Source organism: Lepisosteus platostomus, chromosome 1 (assembly GCF_059453375.1).
Source record: "Lepisosteus platostomus isolate fLepPlt1 chromosome 1, fLepPlt1.hap1, whole genome shotgun sequence".
In the NCBI taxonomy this organism is placed as follows: Eukaryota; Metazoa; Chordata; class Actinopteri; order Semionotiformes; family Lepisosteidae; genus Lepisosteus; species Lepisosteus platostomus.
The window spans coordinates 77,471,742-77,493,847 of NC_142611.1; the positions used below are offsets into that span (position 1 = coordinate 77,471,742).

General features: G+C 42.5%; 1 protein-coding gene across 8 annotated transcripts in view; it reads left to right on the plus strand.

Annotated features, from left to right (window-relative positions):
• Positions 1–22,106, plus strand: part of cfap99 (cilia and flagella associated protein 99) — a 62,488-nt gene that overhangs the window by 3,699 nt on the left and 36,683 nt on the right. For 7 of the 8 annotated variants that reach the window (XM_088638111.1, XM_088638138.1, XM_088638117.1 and 4 more), the window contains 4 exons: positions 1,426–1,570; positions 9,851–9,945; positions 12,897–13,009; positions 14,622–14,799. In XM_088638111.1, the coding sequence (XP_088494237.1) occupies positions 1,426–1,570; positions 9,851–9,945; positions 12,897–13,009; positions 14,622–14,799 (531 nt within the window). The remainder of the gene's footprint in view (positions 1–1,425; positions 1,571–9,850; positions 9,946–12,896; positions 13,010–14,621; positions 14,800–22,106) is intronic. The other variant, XM_088638143.1, reaches the window with a different exon arrangement.

Here is a 22,106-nt window from a genome sequence, read left to right on the forward strand (position 1 = left end):
AAGTGTAGTAGAAATAACAGATTGAACCTCTTAGAACCTTTTAAGAACAAGCCATTTCAGTTTTCTGCTGGTGATGACTGGAATTATAAGAACTATCCACCTTGTCCTTGAGGGTATTTACCATTGTAGAGTTTTATAATTTCTGCCCAATACGTGAATGTTTTAATATGGCCATGCCCTGTGCTGTTATTTTAATTTTATTGCTTGTTCTTTTCTTCATTGTTTAGTTTTTGTGTTGCGATGACCACTTTGTCACTTGATCTCATCTGACTTATCTAGTTAAATAAAGGATTAAACTTCAAAGAAATAAACAGAATCAAGTCTGGAGCTGTGGGCCAGCAGGGCTAATAACCATGCTAAAAATCTCATAACCTAAATACAGTATCTTCCATTTATAATAAATCTGCAACTAATATAGCTCTTATACTGTGAATTTCTTACTTTATGTTTTCCTTTTTATATTATCGTAGATCCTCTGCAGTCAGTATTATTGACCTATACATAACTACTAAAGCTAACCATAATTTTGAAAAGAGTGCGTAATAGTTTACAGATTACCGCGTGTCTAGGCATGCATACCAAACATCAGGTTTGTTTTTTCATCTGCTCAATGTACGCACAGGTCTCAGATAGCTTAAAAATTAATGTTGTGCATATGACTCCTGGGAGTAAACAAATTATGCAGTTTTCACCTCCCTCAGACCCCTGACAGTTCTAATATGCAAGTCATTTTCCTGAAGCACTAATAGTACCCTCATGAAGAGTATATATAATCACTTTTAGAAAGGCATCTTCAGCCTGTTATAATTCCTCAATATTATTATCTCTCCTGAGGAAACAAAATAATTTAAGATAGGAGGATGATTGTACATTCCTAGCTCAATCTTTCACTGCATTAACTCTGAAAAGATTGTCTAGTTCTTTGTAGTACGTTTTCTACCAAGTGGAAAGGAAATAAACTTCTCTGATTATATTGGGATTAGTTGTGAATCTGGGTAGATTACACAATTCCCCAAGAATCCATGCAGGTGAGAAGGGCACCGTGTATATTTACTACATTGATCGCTAAAATTGAAAATACAGTTGCCCTGTTTCATTTGTAATTTATTTTTTTAAATCAGACAATGTTTACAAGCCCAAAACTCAGTACTGTGATTTCCCCAGCTGTAGCTAACGTTAGCTCTTGGCAGAAAAGTCTACAATTCACCATGCATCTGTCAGCATGTCTAGCTCTGGGCCCAAGACATGCTCTTTCAGGTCTGTTTCACACCCGAGAAGAGAGCTGAGCAAGAACAACAGACCAGTGCAAGAGCAGCTCTGAAAAAAGAAACTGTGCTTTAAGTATGACAGTTTGGACGTAGTCACCTGCTGACTATCTCAGCACCTGTAATAACCAAGCCTCATTCTTTTATTTTCCCCATTTAGCATTTAGATGTTTCTGAAGAGATGTTTGTATGGGATGTCCTGGCCGGCTGTATTGAGTACAAGAAGCTGCTGGACGTAGTGGTTGATGCATTTTATGCCCGTTGTGGTAAAAGCTTTCTTCACTCAGAGCGCAACGTATTTGCTGGTATGTGGACTTTTTTTTTTGTCATTATTCGTCATTAGTGAGCGTGATGTTTTGTTGAAAACGTGGCTCCTTGAACTGCGCTGTTGTTTTGTTCTAACTTGTGCTGGAGAGATTCCTGCCACTAAATAGCAACAGCTAGTCATTAAATACGTTTTTGAAGCAGGTAAAAAGGCTAGCACAAACTTTCAAACATGAAAAGACACCTTAGGGGTCCCTCTCATACCGCTTATGTTAACAAAAAAAGCCTGGGGTAACTGGAGAAGAGACTTTTTATAATCTAATCACAGAATAAGATTCCTTGCACAGGCTACTGTTGCAGGAAAGAAACACAGGGATGAGAGACTGTCTGAGATCATTCTTTTGTGACAAAGCCCCTGTCACTGGACCCTGGGTCTGTAACATAGGCTTGCAGAGGCTTCCCGGTATCCTGCAGCTGAACATAGCTGGTGCTCTCTTTCAGAGCAAATCGGCAGCATGCTGGATCTGTCCATGTTAAGTCACAGCTGTGAAGAACAACCGATTTCGTTGTCTTGCACTCTGGCTTTAGTTCACAGAGAGTTTTCTCTGCTTTGAGCCACACCTGACTGGTCTTGCTAAAGGAAAATAATAACCCGATAAAAGATCTGTGAGCAAACACTTGACATGAGACAGCGCCCTGTAAATCAGTATCAGCTGTAAAGAGGCGGGCATGTCACTTTCAGGAGGGGGCTACGCTGCAGCTGGAAGTCGGGGAATCATTTTCATTCGTCCAGCCATCAATCATTTTATCCTGGCAAATGCTGAGCTTAGACCTCAGTTTGAGATGCAGAGCCTTAATCATTAAAAAGAACCATTGCCGTAGAATGTAAACAGTGTTGTGAAAGAGTAAAAAATCTTTCAGCTCTGATATTTGCCTGGTTTTTCGTTCCTTATTGATCCAGAAACCTCATCAAGTTGCTTCATTAAAGATCTCTTTGAATGAGTGCCCATGCCATAGATTTGTTTGTATTGTACAGCATACACACCATCCAGTTCATTTGCTAAGAAAGGCATCTACCTCCAAATCCACTAACAGTGATGTCTGTGCTCATTCGGTCTCTGTGTATGACAATAGATCAGTCAGCGCATTGCAAAATTGTGCTTGTTGATAAAACCCCCTCCCGCTAGCACACAGAACCATGTGGGTTTACATCTGGGTACATGTCATTTGGGAAGGTATTGGGTTGACCTCCAGTTTCGGTGAGGTTTCCCAGGATGACATTTCCTCATCCTGCAGGGTGAGTTTCTGCAGGTTCCACTGACACTGACCCAGTAATCTAGGAATCGTACAAAATACCTCAAGTGGCATTCAAGTGAAAGAAATGTGATAGCCTTGGACTCCAGTATAGGAAATACAGTAGGCCTATGTGTGACCCTTAAATGTCATCTAGATTCTCTGTGGTAAGTGTTGCTCCATAGTCCAGCATTGAAACCTACTCTCCTGGTCCAGCTGTGTAATGTTTTGGGTGTAGAATTGCAGTTCATGACTCTCTAAAGGGCTTGGCTCTTAGTGTGTTGACTGCTATGTTGGCACATGTTGTAGGGTTTGTAGTTACAGTATGATGGTGTTGAAGTAATGCTTTGATAGTTCAAGTAGGGAGCTGTTTAAGCAGGGATAGGCTGCAAAGGAACAAGTAAAGGTTTATTGCATGCTGAAAAGAGAAGGAAAGAAACACAACGTTTTGTCTGTGGAGCCTCTTTGGGTGAGAAGAAGAATGTTTTGATACTGTGTTATGGCATCAGTGAGTCTTGACAGCTCACAATCATTTTGTCAGAGCTGTGTAATGTGGTCAGTAAAGGGCAGATGTGTGCCAAAAATGTGTCTGCTACCTTCACTGCCTTTCTGCAACTTAATATAAATCTTGGTTCTAGCAGAGGCACAAACGATTTGTCACAGAAAGATTTGAAATACTGTATTATACTGGATTTTGAAACAACGTCATGGAATTAAATGTCTTCAGGTTGGTTCGGTGAACCACTATCTACCAGTATATCAGTGAATCAGAGTGAACAGAGGAAACATGTTGGAAGCATGTGAAAGAGCACTTAAACAGAAGGCACTTCTTTACACAGAGCATTGTGGTGGTGTGGAACAAGCTACCCAGCCATGGTGTTGAAGCAAATGCCCTGGCTTCTTTCAAGAAACAGCTGATGAGATTCTGGGATTAGCGAGTTACTAACTACCAAACAGGCCGAATGGCTTGCTCCTGTTTGTAATCACTCTGATGTTCTTGTGAGTCGATTTGAGTTTTTATTGGTGTTATTTCCTTTCTTGGCACAATTTAACCTAACCTGTGTACAGCTGACTGATAGACACTCTCCCTGTAGGTGAATATTTTTCTCATGTTGGAGTCAAACGAGCAAACATTATTGGCCAGGCGGGTTCCTCAAGAGGCCACACCCACTCTTCTTAATTAACAGTTTGATACTCATTTAAGAAGTGTACCGTCACTGCAGGGCGCAGACTATAAGAGCCAGATGTAAATCACACACAAAAGGTGTCCCGTGCTTCCCTGATCCACAGCCTTTACAGACAGCAGACTTCCATTGTGATCTGAATGAGTCACGTCTGACTGACACTTGCCACGTGACTCCCGCGGTTCAGAGACGCCTGTGCTGCAGAATTGAGCCACCGTTTCCAAACTGTGTCCTGTGGAGAGCAGGGAAATAGCTCCCTTAAAACATAACACATGGGGGTGGGGAACTTTAACACGTTGACGTCCGCTTTTATAAAATTATGTTTTGACTCGACGCAAACATACTTCTAATAAGAGTCTTGCTTATCTTCATGAAAGTGTATATTCATTTAGCTAGACAAACAATGGTGCCAGGGACTTTGGCAGATACCTCTTGGGTGTCTTCCAGCCCGCTCAGAGCCGGATGTTTAAAGACACTTTTCTCTGACATGGTAAATATCCCCTCAGCACAAATGGTAACAAGCTTTTCTTTTTCAGCTTTGAGCACAACGTATTGTGTAACCTTTGAAAATAAAGAAAACAGCAAAACAAGGGGGAGGTCATATTTAGATTACTGTTATACTGAATACAAATGAATCAATTTTAAAAAGATGGTATCAGCACAATCTTTCTGTATATTAGATCTCATTCTTGGGCAAATAGTTTGCACCATTTACAAAAATGATGATAAAAGACCATCATAGCAAATAATAACACAATTAAATCAATGGTAATATAATGCAAATGTTAAAAGAGAATTAAGCAAAGTCCTGTATATATTAACTTACAAATTACTTTTCTATAGACTTCCTTGATTTTTGAGAAGTATGCACATGCTTTGTTGTTGTTGTTGTTTTGGGTTACTCGGTGTGATTCACTTTTACCCTGGGTGTCCTGCACTGCTCTCTGCACTCCTCCAGCCTGCTGGGGGCGCTGTGAGGGTGTGCCGTCTCAGTACTGTGGTGCGTTAAAACTGGCAGTAAATACTGTACAAGTGAAGGGACAGGGTGAACAAATACAGTGAAGATGTGGAAAACGAGGTTAGATTTTGAAGTAATGATGTGCCGAAACTCTCGCATCCCGGACTGTAGGATTGCCTGTAATAAAATAATGAATTCACAAGTTAACACTTACCAGCACTAGACCATGATAGTGCAATGGCTCTAGAATGAGAATGGACTGTGTTTTATGATATTTGTATGTCTAACTCTCCCATCTTACAAAAGTGTTTGGTTTTTGTACCGTGTGGGATAATCACATAAAAAGTCAATCTCCTTTGAGTTACAGTGTCTTCACTGTTAGTCTGGCTTTATAAGAGAAACCTCATTCTTTAAAGTTACTGAGAGCGGTGGCTCTGTGGCTCAGGATCTGTGCCTGTGGCTGGAAGGTTGCCGGTTCAAATCCCGCAGCCGGCAGAGGAATCCTACTCCTCTGGGCCCCTGAGCAAGGCCCTTAACCCCAACTGCTCCAAGGGCGCTGTACAATGGCTGACCCTGCGCTCTGACCCTAAGCTTCTTTCTCCCTGTCTGTGTTAATGGAGAGCAAGCTGGGGTATGTGAAAAGACTAATTCCTAATGCAAGAAATTGTATAGGGCTAATAAAGTGATGTTAAAAAAAATCTAATGTTCTGCCAGCAGTTAAAATCACAAAACAACAGACTTTGAAGAAAAACAGCAGGGCAGGTTCCCTAAGCATTTGTCAAACAAGACATCTTCATTTAACAAAACTGATAAGTTTCTTGATTTTCGTTAATGTTTGTTAATCACAATCATTACAGATCATGGGCTGACATGGTTTGCTCTTGATTTCAATATCCAGTACTTAGTTTGATAATAATGAGGTGCCATAGCTCAATAAGAACAAGAGAGAGCAAATGTATGAGAGGCAACAGAGGTATCAGAGTTTTGGACCGTGAAATGTGCATCATCAGTGTAACATACTTTCAGCGCATTTCCAAGCCACTACACTTGATAACAAATTAACAAGGGAACTAACAGTTCTTAATTAGGAATATCAAATACCATAATCACATGCTATTAGGCCTACTGTATTTCTGACACATTTCCACTCTGTTGAATCTGTCATCAGATCAGATCAGAGTTTCAAAACATACTGTATGATTTCCCACAAGCTTATATTGGATCAAGCCCATAGGTAGCCATATTAACAAAAATATACAGTTTTATTTTAAGGATCAAATTTATTATTGTTTTCATTGTTTTCAAATAAATGATTTAAGCACATTTCTGGTTAAAAAGGTACGAGCAGGTGTGTAACACAATCAAAGTACTTTTCTTTTGTTCAAACTAGTAGCCTCATGTAGCATCAGCCAGATTTTAGGAGTTTACTACGCAGATCTTGCCAAACAGTTTTCTCCTCGTTTCTGAGGAAATGTTTGAATATGTCACCCCGTATGTGGGAGTAGGGCAGCAGCATTTTTCATTGAAAAGACATGGGCATTCGTCAGCTGTGGTGTTTGTTTTCCCTTTTGTACCTGTTTCCCTCTGCCGTCGTGGTTGTCCTGCCCTGAGGCGTGTACAGTTTGCCTGGACACCCGTCAGGTACCGCACAGCCAGAGCAGCCACATTAGACTGTGTGGAGGTGCTGATCGGGGGAACATGGAGGAAACAGGGGCTGTGCACAGTGCCACACGGTCACCGCCTCACGTAGGCCACGCTCGTTGGCGTCTGCCCACCCCCTCCGTGATCACCCCTCATCCTCATCCCCCTGGAGCGCTGGCCTGGAAGATGTCAGCCGCAGCCAGTGCAGGCCAGCAGCCGCAGAGGAGACTCGGGCTCTGTCCTCTGTGGAGAGGAGGATTCTGTCGAAGGAGGCTTGGTGTATTACCTAGACTTTTCAGCGGGCTCCCCTTGTGTTACTGGTCACATACTGGTCTTTCTCCTGTCGCAGAGTAGCTGGTCAGGTAAATAGGCTTCCAAGCTGGACTTTATTATTTTTACCCTCTGGTACTAAACATATATTCTGTTGTAGTAGTTCCGGTGGGGAGCTGCGTCAGCATGCGTAGGCTGCAAAGGAACAAGTAAGAGGTTTATTCCCTGCTGAAAAGAGCAGAAAGGAACCACAATGTTTTGGCTCTGGTGTCCACCCGAAGAAGGCTCCACAGCCGAAACATTGTGTTGCCTTTCTTCTCTTTTCAGCAGGGAATAAACCTATCACTTGTTCCTATATATTCTGTTGTTTTGTATTTCCTATTTGGACTATTAATTACCAAGCTAATTTACTCATTCTGACAATATGGATTTCTTAAGTAACTTACGTAGAGGCTGTCAGTGGGGTTAGCATAAGGGTGTTGCAGTTTTCTGTAAATTCGGAGTCATTGGCTTCTTTCACACTTTAAAGACTGACTGCACCTTTTGATTAGCATGTTTTTAGGACCCAGACAACAAAGCTGATTTGACTTCTCTTTTAGTTAATTGATTCAATTGAGACATTAAGGTATGAGGTAGAATGTAAACGAGAAACCACACTGGCTCTTGAAGACCAGGGCTGCCCCCCACCCATGCTCAATTTAAAGCATCGCCGTACAGAAAAGATCTACTTCCAAGCTCCATGCCCTTCCAGCTTCAAGGAGTTATCTCAGAACGTATGTTTGCTGGAATTGTTACTTAATGTTGCACTCTGGGATAAATCAACAAAAGAGATTCACCCAGACCACAAGCAGGAGGAAGCACAGCTGAAAAAAAATCATCAATAGGAAACTGACATTTGTGCTTCTTTGTTAAGATGTTAAGACATATAGTAGGTGTAAATGGAACTGTCTCTAGTTAGAATGAAATGGTGTATTTGAGGCTCTGCTTCCTAAAACTGCTACTGCACGGTGTTCATACGATTAGAGATTCACTAGTAACTCAAGTTAGTTACAGTAGCTTGACATCAGGTATACTGGCCAGCGTTAACTGATTTACTCACGAATGAATCTCTGATGCAACATGTCACGAGGGACCACAGGCCTGCTTCGAAGCGCACAAAGAGGTCAGAATTAAAATTGTGGAACACTAACATGAACATTAAATCAGTGCAAATTCCACCCACATCGATGAACAATAGCAAAAACAGAATAGAATTTTAAGTGCACATACAAGTATTTGAATATGGATGAGGACAGCTGAGTGCCCAGCAAAACGAGCAATGGGTTTTTAAGTGAGCCTGGAGTGCTCATTAGAACAGCAGTCTGGAGCGCTTGATGAAGTCTGCTCTGCGAATTCTCCTGCTTTCTTGCACTCAGCTGACTTCAGCCTCTGCACCTCCAGCCCTCAACTAGTGTGAATTGCAGTTTAATCTCTTTTTTATGAACTTCTTCTTCGTACCAGTGAGTGCTGTAATGATAACAGCAATGCAGTCGGGGAATAAATGTTTATCTCTATTAACAAAGTACTAAGAAGTGAGAGGAAAACTATTTTTTTTAACGTGGTCCGGATGCAGCCATATGACGAGGTGCCTCGCGTCATTTTGAAATGCAGTACATGGAGGGGCAATTAAAACAACCAGACTGTGTCAGGGCGAGAAAAAGGGCTTTGCAAAGATAAACACATCAGGAGCAGAGAATTAATGAGGCACAAATATAGATTACAGAGATAAAGAAATGACAATTGTACCACGCTTGTTCTAATATCTAACAGTGGCTGATGTAATTGCCCTGTAATGGTAAAGAGAAGGGAATGTGTACAAAAATCTAGTTTTCTAAGCTGTGACATTTATTGCTCTCTGGGAACTGACACAACCATAAGACTATGAAAAACCATTAGCATTATAACATTTGCAACATAAGCCTGCGATGGGTTTTGCCATCAGTCATATACACATATTGTGTATGAACTAAAATGATTTTCTTAAGTACTACATAGTACCTGACAAAAGTCTCCATACTATGGCCAGCAGCCATTTCACCCTGCAACTCACACCTGGGAGCCCACTGGAGCCCAGAATTTGTGAGCCTGGCCAGTACCTGGATGGGAGACCTCCTGGGAAAAACTAAAGTTGCTGTGGAAGAGGTGTTAGTGGGGCCAGCAGGGGGCGCTCACCCTGCGATCTATGTGGGTCCTAATGCCCCAGGAAAGTGGCGGGAATGAGACGTAAAACCGAGGTCCTGAGTCTTTGTGGTCATTAAAAATCCCAGGGCGTTTCTCGAAGTGAGGTTGTAATTTCCCATTGGTCCTTACCAATCATGGCCTCCTAATAATCCCCATCTATGAACTGGCTCATTACTCTGCTCTCCTCCCCACTGAGAGCTGATGTGTGGTGAGCATTCTGTGAGTGCACTATGGCTGCTGTCGCATCATCCAGGTGGGGCTGCACATTGGTGGTGGTGGATTGGATCCCCATGACCTGTAAAGCGCTTTGAGTGGAGTTTCCAGAAAAACGCTATATAAGTGTAAGCAATTATTATTATTATTAATACTGATGCACAATACAGTGAAACTTGTCTAACAGAGGACAGCATGGTGACGCAGTGCTTAGCATTGCTGCCTCGCAGAGCCCTGCTGTGCCTGCACAGAAAACACGCCTCTTCTTTGAAAAATATGACAAGAGCCTTTCACAGGAAAACCTTCTCGCCAGTATGACACCCCGACCTGCTATTCTTTCCATTTGAAGTCAATAAAAATTCTAATTCTATTTTTTTTTCATCCTGTGCAACATCTGACTTCACAGATAAGATACATCTTCATCTCTGAACACGAGGACATTTCATTGTCTTGACTAAAGTTTGTATTATTCTATACAGTCCTGGTGTGCTAGCGTGCTAGATCCACTGTGTTTGATCCATGGTTTCTCTTTGTTTCCTCAGTCATATGTTACCTGGCCACATTTCTCCTGGAAGAGCTTGGTTTGCAGCACTTCAGCAACATTGTCAAATCCCAGGACGTCAATAAGATGTATAAGGTAACTGCCAGCAAGACACACATTATAAAAAATATAAATATTGTCTACACCTACAGTATCTAGATTTCTGTCTGCATATGTAAGGAGTGTAAAGCTTCTATGTTCAGTTCAAATATGTAGAATAGAGAGGACAAACAAAGATCATCTACAAGCCTCACGGTGGATTGCTGATAAAAGGGTGTTGCGCCAACGCGTGGCGGAGTTGATAGTAGAGGGACGCTATGTGGTAGCGAGAAGCGTAGAAGGAGCAGGGGTCTAAAAAACAGGTGTTCTTAATTACTAGATGTACTGGGTGTATTCAATCGAGATCCGGAATCGTTGTCGAGGGGAATCGAAGTCCGGGAACCAGAAACACACAATGGAGAGATCAGGAGAATCGCTGTGATGGCAAGATGTGAAGCCCAACACTGGGCATTGAAGCAGCTGTGTGCTGCTGTGAAACAGTCTGGAGCTGGAAGGTGTGGTTGTGATCAGGAGGGCTGATTGGATAATTGATTCTGAAGTCTACGCCTTCTGGAATTGGTGGAGGGTTGTGTGTGATTGCGGGAGGTGGTGATAAAAGTGCATCTTATTTACATACCTGGCTGCTCTAAAATTGATTGCCTCTTTCTAGGGGGATGTAGAAGATCTGTTATATTTGGTGGTGGTGTTAGGGGGTGGCCCGCAGTGCAGGCGAACAGTGAGAGTGAGATAACCAGGTGAGCTCTGTGGGCTTGAATGGTCTCCTCTCATCTCTTCCTGCTCTGATGAAGATCTTAAGCTCACAGCATGAGTAAGACGATCAGTTAAGTTATCATGCATGTGTTGACACAATTGCTCTCGCCTGTATCACTGCCTTCCCTTAGGAATGATCTCTTTCCTATTGTCGATGCTCAGGAATATTTCATTACCATCTGTCTATACGCAATTAGATTTTTATAGTCAGTCAGAGGCGATGCCAGTAAAAATATACTCCCTCTCTCATCCCCCCACACACCTGAAAAATGCTCCACAGTTGGAAAAAAATATTTTTACATCTTGATGCAGAATTCACCTAGTGTTCCTAAAAAGGAACTCACTGAAATGTATGTGTAGACTGAGACTGTTCAAAGGGGTCATGCAGTTATTCCCAGTCTCAGATTGATTTTTGTTGTTTTTTAAATGTGAGCTGTGTTTCCATACAGAGTGGGCCCAGTATGAGAATGCATTTGAAATTAAAATGCAAAATGAGCTCTCGCATCTGCCACCATCCTAGATGGTGAGACCTGAGAGGGAGTATGTAATCTCAAGGCAAGAAAAATGCAGGATATTAAATTGCTCATTACATTGAGCTATTCAGAGGCTGGCTTTTGCAAAATTAAACAGTATTCAACTGAACAATAAAATGGGCATCTATATCAGAAATTTGCAATTGCTTTGCTAGAAGCAGCAGGTTTAATAAATGGAAGATTAAATTATTGTGTCGGAATTTTAGTTGAATGTGGTAAAAGGTACAATAGGATGCTATAGTGGCTTATGTAAAACGGGAATTAAATACCTCCAGAGCACGCAGTAACCATTCAGATCAGTTGTTTTTTAGAATGGCCTATTATTTCTAGTTAAACACACCTGATCTGGAATTGGCAATAGTGTGTTTTTACGTGTCGCCTGGGAAGAATGAGGAAGTGTTGGCAGATACCACTGACACGCCCACCTTTGAGGCGTTCCGTCTTTTAACACGTGACAGGCAACACAACCCCCTACTGCTGCAGTTCCACCTCCTCCCTGCCAGAGGGCGCCTCTAACACTGGCTGCTGGCCCAGCTGCGCAGCTCAGACGCAGTCCACGCAGACAGCTGCGTTACGCCCTAGCCAATCATGAGCTGCCCAGTATACTGGGGGCTTCTCACCTCGCTTCCTCAGCTTTATATAAACTGTGCTCTCATTCTCTTCAGTGTTTAGCCTTGTATACCCGTAGCTAGAGCTCTGGACTTCACTTACATGGTTTTTCCTTGAGTTGTAGGCTTCTTGCTTCTTATCTTGTTTCTGTTTTATTTCAGTCCGTTTATCCTCTTGGTGATGTTTTGTTATTTTCTCCTGATTACTGCTAGTTTCCTTGCCCCTGCTTCTTGTGTTGTATTTGTCTTTGGATTGACTTCCCAGTTCCTGATTTCAGCCTGTTCCCAGATTCCATCTGTTGGTTCCACCACAAGATCCATTTCCCTCTTCGCTAAGGCTGTCTAAGAAGCCCCTTTGGACCTACTAGATGTTCGGTGCTGATTGGAATAGAAGCACTGCACGCCTGCAAACACATGTGAGGCCACAGGGGGGCGCTCAATCTCAGACGTGGAGAGCACCACCTGACCACTCTGCTTGGGTAATCCCAGGCAGAGTCAACTAGTAACTTGACTCGGGCTCCAACCTGCAATCTTCGGGCCCGACCTGTTGTTCTGATTGGCAGATTTCTTCTTTTTGAGTCAGGGATTTTCTGGAAAATTGTGTGTGGCTAAGCAGCAAACATAGCTTTTGCAGGAATAGAGGAATTTCACTGATTAGATTGCTAGTACTACAATGAGCCTGTCCTCGACAGGGAAAGATGTTCCCACCAGCTACGATCAGGTCCTTTATTGCAGACAAACCCACTGTGAACCACTGATACTGATGTGTTAGTGGGTCAAATGTCAAGCCTGAATCAGATATCACACCCGAATTTTCAATTTAGACTGAAGTTCAAGTACAGTATAATCCATCTGTGTAAATAATGCGCATACAGTATACATAAGTGTAATCAACAAGTTGATTTTTGTTTATTTGGTCCTTGTTTCACCTTATTGATTTCAACTTTAGTCAAATTTAATGCTTTGGACTTGGATTGTGTTATTTAACAACCATAGGTATAGATCTTCAGCAGGTTTCAAGAGTTTAATCTGGGCACTGCAGCAAGATGGTGACCAATGGGTGTCTTAGGTAAATGGGTTCTACGTTTTTTCACAGTTCCTGGGGTTCTTCTTCGACGTCACGAACCTGAGCACCTGGATTAAGGACGAATGGAGTCACATTTATGATGCTCCGTTTGTGGAAAATAACTGGATCGCACCACTCCTGAGGTACTGTCAACAAACCGGCAAGCATTTCTCTTCTGTTTTCTTTCACGAAAACACACAGCAGACTCAGGCCATAAACAGCACACATTTTCACGTCGTTTGTTATGTTATTTTAAGAACATTTCAAAGTGATAGACACACGTTAACCATACTCAGTGTAAGGATAAATTGGTAAGCAACATGTCACAGACACTACACTGCATTTCTGTCCTCCTACCTGTTTTACATTTCAAAAAGACTTTTACTGAGCTGTCTGCATAAAGCATAATTCTGAAAAGTGCCACTGGGAATGTGAATGAGAAAGAAGTCACCTCTCACTTAATTTAACAGCATGATATATATTAGTATAGTTCTGTACTGCAGTGTCCTGGTCTAAATTTAATCAGAACTGCAGGCTGCAAAATAGAGTCTATAATTAATGTATTGAAAGCCACTCTTAAATGATGCTGAAACACCTCTATTACTTTCACTTTTCTGCTTCAGGTTTTATAATAAAAAGGTTTTGTGATTAGTCCCTGAAATCCCTGATTGAATCTTGTGCCTTTAGACAAGTCAGTAAGCCTTTCCGTGGCTAGGAAAGATGGTTTCAGCATGGCTGGAAGGAAGGCTTTAATTCTTTTTTGGTTACAGAAGGTAAATGAATGTGCCCCGAAGCAGAGTAACACCCCAGGTGCATAAAATAGTGACAGATTTCGGAGGACAGGGTTGTAACACGTGTCTGCTCAGCGGGAGGTTGCAAACCATTGTCCTGCCTCACATGGACAACTGAAAGGGAAAAGCACTCAAGTAGCGAACAATGATACCAGCTAGATTACTACAGCAGATATTGATTGATTGTTCAGATACAGAATTTAAAGGAATAGGAATAGGAATATTTCAGGTAGGTACAGTGGCTGCGTCAGAGGAACTGCAAATGCTGCAGGCTGCAAAGGAACAACTAAGAGGTTTATTCTGTGCTGAAAAGAGAAGAAAGAAAACACAGCGTTTCAGCTGTGGAGCCTTCTTCGGGTGTGAGAAAGATAGGGCAGTCAGCAAAGGTAATGTAGCGTGGGTAAACACAAGCCAGGAGAGAGGAGGAGGTGGGAGCAGGGGAGAGGCAGAGTGGCCAATCAAGTGGTGCGAGGTCGAGAGAGGTGAGGAGAGGTGGGAAACGAAACCTACAAATGAACAGAGAGAATGAGAAGAAAACAAGTCTGTCATTGAGAGAAGGGGGAAGGTGTGAACCAAGTTTCAGGATAATTTTAGTTTCTGATGTCTTTCTGCTATAGGAGTTAGGAAGCCCTACTTTGAGAATGCAGATGGAGAGATCTGTGTGATCATGGCCGTCAGAGGTGAAATGAGAAACTATGGGCTTGGAGAAATCTTTCATCTTCACAGCCCTAACATGTTCTCTGAAGCGGTCTCCTCCTCACTCCTGGCTTGTGTTTTCCCACGCTGTATTACTGTATCTTTGCGGACTGCCCTATCTTTCTCACACCCGAAGAAGGCTCCACAGCCGAAACGTTGTGTTTTCTTTCTTCTCTTATCAGCACGGAATAAACCTCGTACTTGTTCCGGAATAGGAATAGGCTGTATCCATGCTTCGTGATGCTCCGTGTCCCTGTATGTCCCTCAGGTGGCAGCCCAAGATGGAGACTTTAATGGCCCAGCTGTCTGACAGAGTGACTCGTGGGAGTCCCCTGAAGAAAGCCGCCAAGAAGCACACGGAGCCCAGGGAGTTCGGTCTGACGAGACCCAAGCCCCGCGCCATCCCCCTGCCAGAGCTGATCCCCCAGCAGGAGAGACACAAGCCGGTGAGCCTCGGTGCCAGCTCCCAGGCAAACTGTTTACAACCGGCTCTGCCAGGTTTACCACAGCTTTGCGTGTGGCGAAGCCGTACAAAACTGTTTGCTTGCAGCACTTTGTGCACCAATGCCTGCAGCAGCTCTGCTTTGGGACATGAAGAATAGTTTTAGTTTAGTTTTAAAATTGATCATAGCAAGCTGTATTTAGGATATTTTTTAGCATATTTCCTCTACTATAAATGTTTTGTGAATATGACCCAAAATCAGAGAGCTGCTGAGTAATGTTACCACCAGCTTATAGAAGTTGGGTTAATTGAAATAGCTATTGATGCCACTGTGTATCTTTCTTTAGGAATCCTATATACATTACGTAGATGAGATGGTCATTCTTTTTGTGCTCAGACCGTTCCGATAGCTTAGGTATTGACCCAGAGATGTGACTGAGGTAGTACACCTGTGTGTATAGATGGGTGAGTTTTCATCAGGCTTTCAGGGACAGCAGTGGTTCTGATATGCTGAAAGTCATGTTCCCATCCTAGACTATTCTTGTTCTTTTAAGTCATTTGGATAGGTGTTACCTGAATACTGTAGCATGCTTTGGAAATTGGATCAGAAAAATAGGTTTTAAGCAAATGCAAGCCCCGGAATAACTAGATCACTGTACTCTTATTATATCAGGCTTTAAGGATGTGATAGCAGGCAGCAGTCATGGATATTGATAGGGGTCATTCAGCCAAATATTATATTGATTATAATCCTGTGTAAGGTGTGCGCGTAAGGGAAATGAGAAATATCCAGGTCTGGAATTGTTTATTTGAAAATAAATAAAAGACAATAATGTTTTTGCAGTTAATTGTTTTCCCAGTGAGAGCATCTTTAACTGCTGGAGTTGGTCTTATTAACTTCATTATTCAAGTTGTGACAAAGAAGTCTATTGTGCACTTATTTGTGCTATATTGGAAAGCTTTAATAAAGTGTTTTCTGGAAGTCCTTTATTTTACCAGATAAGTCAATTGTGAGCCAACCCTCATTTACTGTACCAAATTTACAAGGAAGACCCAGAAAGTACCCATCTCTACCGATGGTTATTTACTGAGTGAACCTAGATGGTTCACCTAACCCCTGCTCAAGGGTTCAAAAGCAGGGTCCCGCTTATAAAAAAGTAATTGGAGTCAAGGATCATTAAGACTCTGAAATGTTGATCTCGAATTAGGACAAACATTCTGGCTCTGTTTTTTGAAAAGGAGGTCAGATAAACCAGCAGTGTCAATGATGAATAGAAATGGCTCTAACACAAGAGCCCTGGGGTCTGTGGTACACGCCACTCCCTCCCCTGTGTGCGTACAGTGGGTCTTCCTGCTGTAAATGAGCTCTCGGTCTCAGTTTACCCTCCTCTGTTCAGAAGAAGGCCGCTCCCGGTGCCGTGGATGCCGACTCGTGCTCAGAGGAGATGTATTATTCAGCAGTTTCCTGCCTGTGTTTGCCCCCTGGCAGCTGTGAATGTCTCTGGCCAGTGTGTCTCTTCACCTTGCCAGTGGTGTCTCCAGTCACAGGGCTGTCATTGGCTAAAGGGAGCTTCTTAAACAGATAATGGGTTGATAATAGCACTTTCACTGTACTACTGAAACACTTTTTGCTATTCTGCAGTTTGTAGAATTAATGGGATTTGGGTCAAAGGCCTCTGTATACCTCTGAACAATTCTGTAAAATTACATCACAACACTTTACCCTGTGGATCAAACTAAAGTATATTAGTACAGTATATATTTGGAGTTGGGAGTCTCTTTAGAAGGTACTGCAATTCTAAGCATCTTGAAACAACAAAAGCTAATTAATTCTGAAGAATTCCCAGCAAATGCATGCTCTTAAAACGTACCATAAACCCGAAAGGTGATCATTGTAAGATATATATGTAAAAGATATGTTCTATGAACAACTAACTTAGGTATTCTTGACAAAATTTTTAATTAAAATGTATGAGTATCAGGAATTGCCTCAAAACCTCTACTAGTATTTTCTTTTTTTACCACAGCTGTGGCTGTTATTCATACAGCTTAGTTTGGTCTGGAATCAGGGGCTGTTGTTTAGCGTATTTAATTTACACTGATTTTGATCAAAATCTTCAAAAATATTATCAGAAGGGCTCAAGATCAGCAACTCATGAGCAGCCAGTATGAGGCTTTATCAGGTGTTCCTGAATTATTTCTGCAGAAGATTTCCATTAAGCAAGAACATTACATAACCTGAGCTTTATGTAAGCTGGACTCTACTGTACATTTTATTGCTTTGTACTGTTCAGTAATGAAACGCAAGATAAAATACAAAGTAAATACTAAAATAATAAAATCACTTTGATGCTTCCCTAACATGATTGCGATACAGTTATTGAACCGTAATTAAACACAAAACAAATCTGGCATGACAGCAATAGGGATTACTCACAATCTTTGACGAAAAAGCTTTGATGATCTGCGGACATTGTCATCTGTGCATGAAAGCAAAGAGAAATGTCGAACAGTGCCTGGTAGATGCTGGTAGTGACTGCAGTACTCCGTGCCATTTGCCGGCAAAAGGAACGTGCAGCACCACTTACTCATTATGTATCGAAAGCAATCTTTCCACACTTCAGATGTTTTATAATGGGACCTATGAAGAGATGAGTCATACTACCATAGCGATGAATGATTCCACACTCTTCAGAACGGTGCTGGGAGATTCTGGTTCCATGGGGGTCACCCTGCTCCCCGGCACGGACGGGGGAGGGGTGTGCGGCCAGAGGCCCAGGCTGGAGACCCAGGGATTGCTCTAGACGATGAAGATCCTCGCACTGTCTGCCCCCTCGCGACAGAATTACAATTACAAAGTGACAAACTACAATGGTCAAAATGACAGAAAAGAGTTTGTCTCCTAAGAGGGATCATTTCTACCAAATGTTTGGCACCCAATTACGAGAAACAGTTTAATTGAGACCGTGCCCTTGAAAGAGTATGGCAGCTCACAAGCAGTGCAGTAGGCTGATTATATACCTTAAGCGTAACATTATACAGTATTTGAAGATTACTCCTCATCACTGCTGAAGCCACCCCCGTTGCAACATGCCTTCAGGGGCTTGAATCTGCTGGACAATATGGTGTTTTCAGCTTGACAACACACACACACCTCATCTGCTGAGAGATCTTCCTTCCAGCAGCTCCCAGGCCTGCGCCACTTTGCCAAGGCGCAGAGAGAACAGCCAGGGCGCCGTCTGGCGCCGAGCAGCCTGAGCGCCTCTCTCCACCACGCCCGGCCACCAGCCGCGCCGAGGAAGGCGTTCAGACCTCTGCTCTTTCACTCTGCGCTTCTTCAAGATGTCAATGGCAGAGCACCTGCAGGTGCCCGTCTTGCACCCTAGCAGGGAAGCTTAGAGTCGTGAGGCAGAACTGGAGAGCCGAGTGTGGTGGAGTCAGGGCTGGACACCCTGCTGCTGACACAGCTGTCTGAATGAGCAGCACCTCTGGGGACTGAGCTCGGGGTCTCTGTTCCCTGGAATGGCACCGGACCCCCCCAGTTCCTGCTGGATAGTCACAGCATCCCATCCAGGGTGCACTCTGCCTTGTGCTCGTGCTTCTCCGCGAGCCCTGAATTGGATGAAGCGTTAAAAAATGGATAGATGTATTCATGGCACTAAAATAGTTGGCTCGTGAGAGTATGAAACAAGCTCCCCAGACATGTTGCTGAAATTGATATCCTGGCATCTTTCAAGAAATAGTTGGATGAGATCCACAGATGAATGAGCTACTGACAACCATATGGGCTGAGTGGCCTTGTTTGTAACCTTTCTTAAATCATATCCACTGACCAACTTTATTTCAATAATTTCAGTTCAGCGATACTTTATTTAATTATGCCGCCTTGGGGGCATAATTGATATTTGTAACAGTCTTTGTTTCTTAATTAAAGTGCAGATAAAAATGACACAGCAAGACTGAACAATTTGTTGGTATCAGTCTCAGGACATGACTATGTGTCTCTTTCTTCTCTGCGTATAGAGGACACAGCTACAGTACCTTCACCGCCTGTACTGTAGAAAACACACCAACAAACTGCTCCCTCTGAAGGAGCGTTCGTCAAACTGATCAAAACAAAACCGCAGCAAATCAATAATGAGATAGCTGCGAGGATTCTTCAGAGAAGTGTGCAAAATGTGGTAAAATATGATCAGAGAAAACACAACAGACTTTTGTTATTTCCCTCAGTTGGCCCAGACAAACTGTGGGATAACAGGATTGTTGTCAGTTTAATTTAAGAGACTGTGTAATCTCAAAAGACATTAAAACGTGAGGAAATTTGTCAGGAACAAATGAAAACACAGCCTTAATTATTCATTCTCCGAGGGAAGGAATGCCGCACTTAGTCTGGCTGACTGTAGTGTGGCACCCTGCTGCTCAGAACAGATTAATGTGGTACAGTAATTAAAATACCATGACAGCGATGTAGTGACTAGATCATTGTTTCTCACCCGGTGAGCCGCAGGACAGTGGTGTGCCTTCAGACATCATTGTCTGCGCAGCAGAATTTTGGAACAGTCACATATGCAAGAAATAAAAAATGACTATATTAAATATAGTATATATATTTGTTTGGTAGAGAGTAACCAAAGTGCCGTGTGGCATGTACGGTGTATATGCATGAGATAAAAGACTGCTGACATGGGAATCACCAGACGTAAAGACAGACTGGGAGAGAGCAGCTGAGCGAGAGCTCCCTGTTCCGATGTCGCCAGCTGCCAGGTTAAGGCGCCAACGAGAAAAACTCAGATTTAATATTGCAAAGAGTTTTGTTTACTAATAATAATGGGCTCTGGTCGGTGCGTGTGTTTTCAAGAGGCCAGCAGTGTGCCGCAGAGCGTTTATGTTTATGAAAGCGGGAAACACTGGACTAGATAATGGACTTATAGTAATGTCAGTTGAGCAATGTTTTCCCTGGGTCTTGATTCTTCGTTATCTGCTTTACAGCTTGATAAGGTTGTGTTTCTGCGCAGGGGGTGCATTTGTATCTACTGGCCAGAGTAAATGACTACTTAGAGCATTCCGTGCAAGTTAATTCCTGAAGCTTTACGTATTAGTGTAACTACTGTTTTGATTAACAGAAAACATAAATGGAGCAAGACTTTAAACGAAAGTGAAAATTATAGGTCACGCTGCACAAATATGGAAAAGAACAAAGCTTGTAGATAAGAGTTTTATTGACAGCAGCATTACATCCTTCTAGCTTGCTCACATCAGATCTCAGCAAGGTGAGCACAGCTGTGCCTGGTCAGTCCTAGGATGGCAGATTCCAGAGAAGACCAGGTTACTGCTGCAATGGTGCTGGAGGACCAGTAAGTGGCGCTCTTACCTCTACTTCATCATTAAACAGAAGGAGTGTTAACCCCAGTGCCTGGCTAAATTGCATCCTAGGCTTCCATAAAATTCCTGTTTAATTAATTTGCTGAAGAAATTTCTCACTTCTCCATGTGATCTCCTGAGGGCACACTGGGGCTGTTTTTACATAATGGCAGGGGGATGCTGCACTCCAGTGGCGGTTGATGTTGGACTCTTGGATGTAAAACACTTGAAAAGTGCTAAATAAATACAGGGTACTATTAGTGGTGCTAGTAGGCACTAGGCACTAGTGGAACAGTAATCCAATTAATATTTCAGAGCCCAGCAGGTGAGGTCTGTTCCCAGCACATTATTTTAATAGCATGGTGACAGAACAGTTGTGGCTGGCGTCTGTACCTCAGGGTGTTTACTTGGTGGATATACTGCAGAGCAGATCATAGTATGAGAAGCAAAGCACTGCTTCTGAAGGAGCTGCTCAGTGGGAGTACTGAACTGGCCTCTGTGCTATCTCTGTGCAGTGGTGCTGATATATTACTCTGCGTCTCAGAGGCCACAGTGGCACAGGTGGAATTCTGTTCTCCTTGGTAATGTGCCTCAGAGTGGGCTTATATAGTGAACAGATACCAACAGGAAGGTGGGAGGAGTCTTGTTTTTAAGCCCACAGAAAACTAGAACTGCAGTGAGATGAGAAGCTTAGCTTATGATGAAAAGGGGTAATAGAACAAAAATCAAGAAATCAAGAAATAATATAATCCTGTGAAACAGAAATGCGTCATAAATGTGGCATAGATAGTTGATACAAGTATAGTATTGATGCATGTAATCACTTTGTAATACATTATTATAATATCACTCTGAATGAGGTAAGGTGCCATGTGATCCATCCTTAGAAAAGTAGTAATTCCGATAGTAAATTACTACTAGTAAAATAGACCAAATCAAACCTGTTCTCTCAAGGATTAAATGGTTACATGGAGTCAGACAGCAATAGTAATATTATTCTGCCCCTTCTTCAAAAGATCTGCCTAGCTACGTGTGAACTTTTTATTTTTATAGTCAGTGGTACTGAAACATTGTGAAGTCTACCCATCCATTATCAGAAAGGTGCATATTCCTGTAAGGGTAACACACACATACAGTACAAGCATACAGAGTCACTCATTAGCCACAATGTCTTTGTTAGGCAACCAAAGTATCCAGAAAAAACCCACATGACTACAGGAAGAACATGGAACCTCCCAGAATCAAGCTCAAGACCCAAGAGCTAAGGCAGCAGCCCTGATCACAACTCCACCATGAGGATTGTTTCATATCTTTTTCACGTCTCTTACAATGGCTTGAATTTTTCATTATTCCGAATTCCAGATCAGTGACCTTGACAGATCCGTATCTTATGACAAGAGTTTCTGTTAATAGTTCTTGGAGCCTGGTGTGTCTGGAGGATTTCTAGGTCTCGAAAGCACCAGCACCTGTAGAGTTAAGAGGGGCAAACATAATCTCTGGAATGGAAATGTCCATTAAACATCTGCCAACAAGCATTTTTTAGACCCTTCAAAACTTCAGAGTTTTGTATGTCCTTTTCACCGGTTTCTATTTCAAGCATTTTGTTCTTGTTTGGTAAACAAACCTGCAGCAAAAGATCAGAGCTTATCGAAAGACTCAGGAGTGTGTTTGCCACCTCCTTTCATACCCTAAGATACAGGCTCATTTAACAACGGGTGTACCTCATATCCAGGGTGTCAGCTACTTAACCATATCCTTTTTATTGCCTCCTGGGAACTGTAGTTTCTTCCACACATCCATGGGAGGACCACAAGCTTTATCAAGCAGTGTTACAGAAGGGAGAGGCTTATTAAGACTCTTGGCCCACAGTACACTCTCTCTGTAAAATTGGCCCATATTCTGTATATACAAAAGTAAAGACCGTGTTTTCTGTACATTGTAAGAAACATG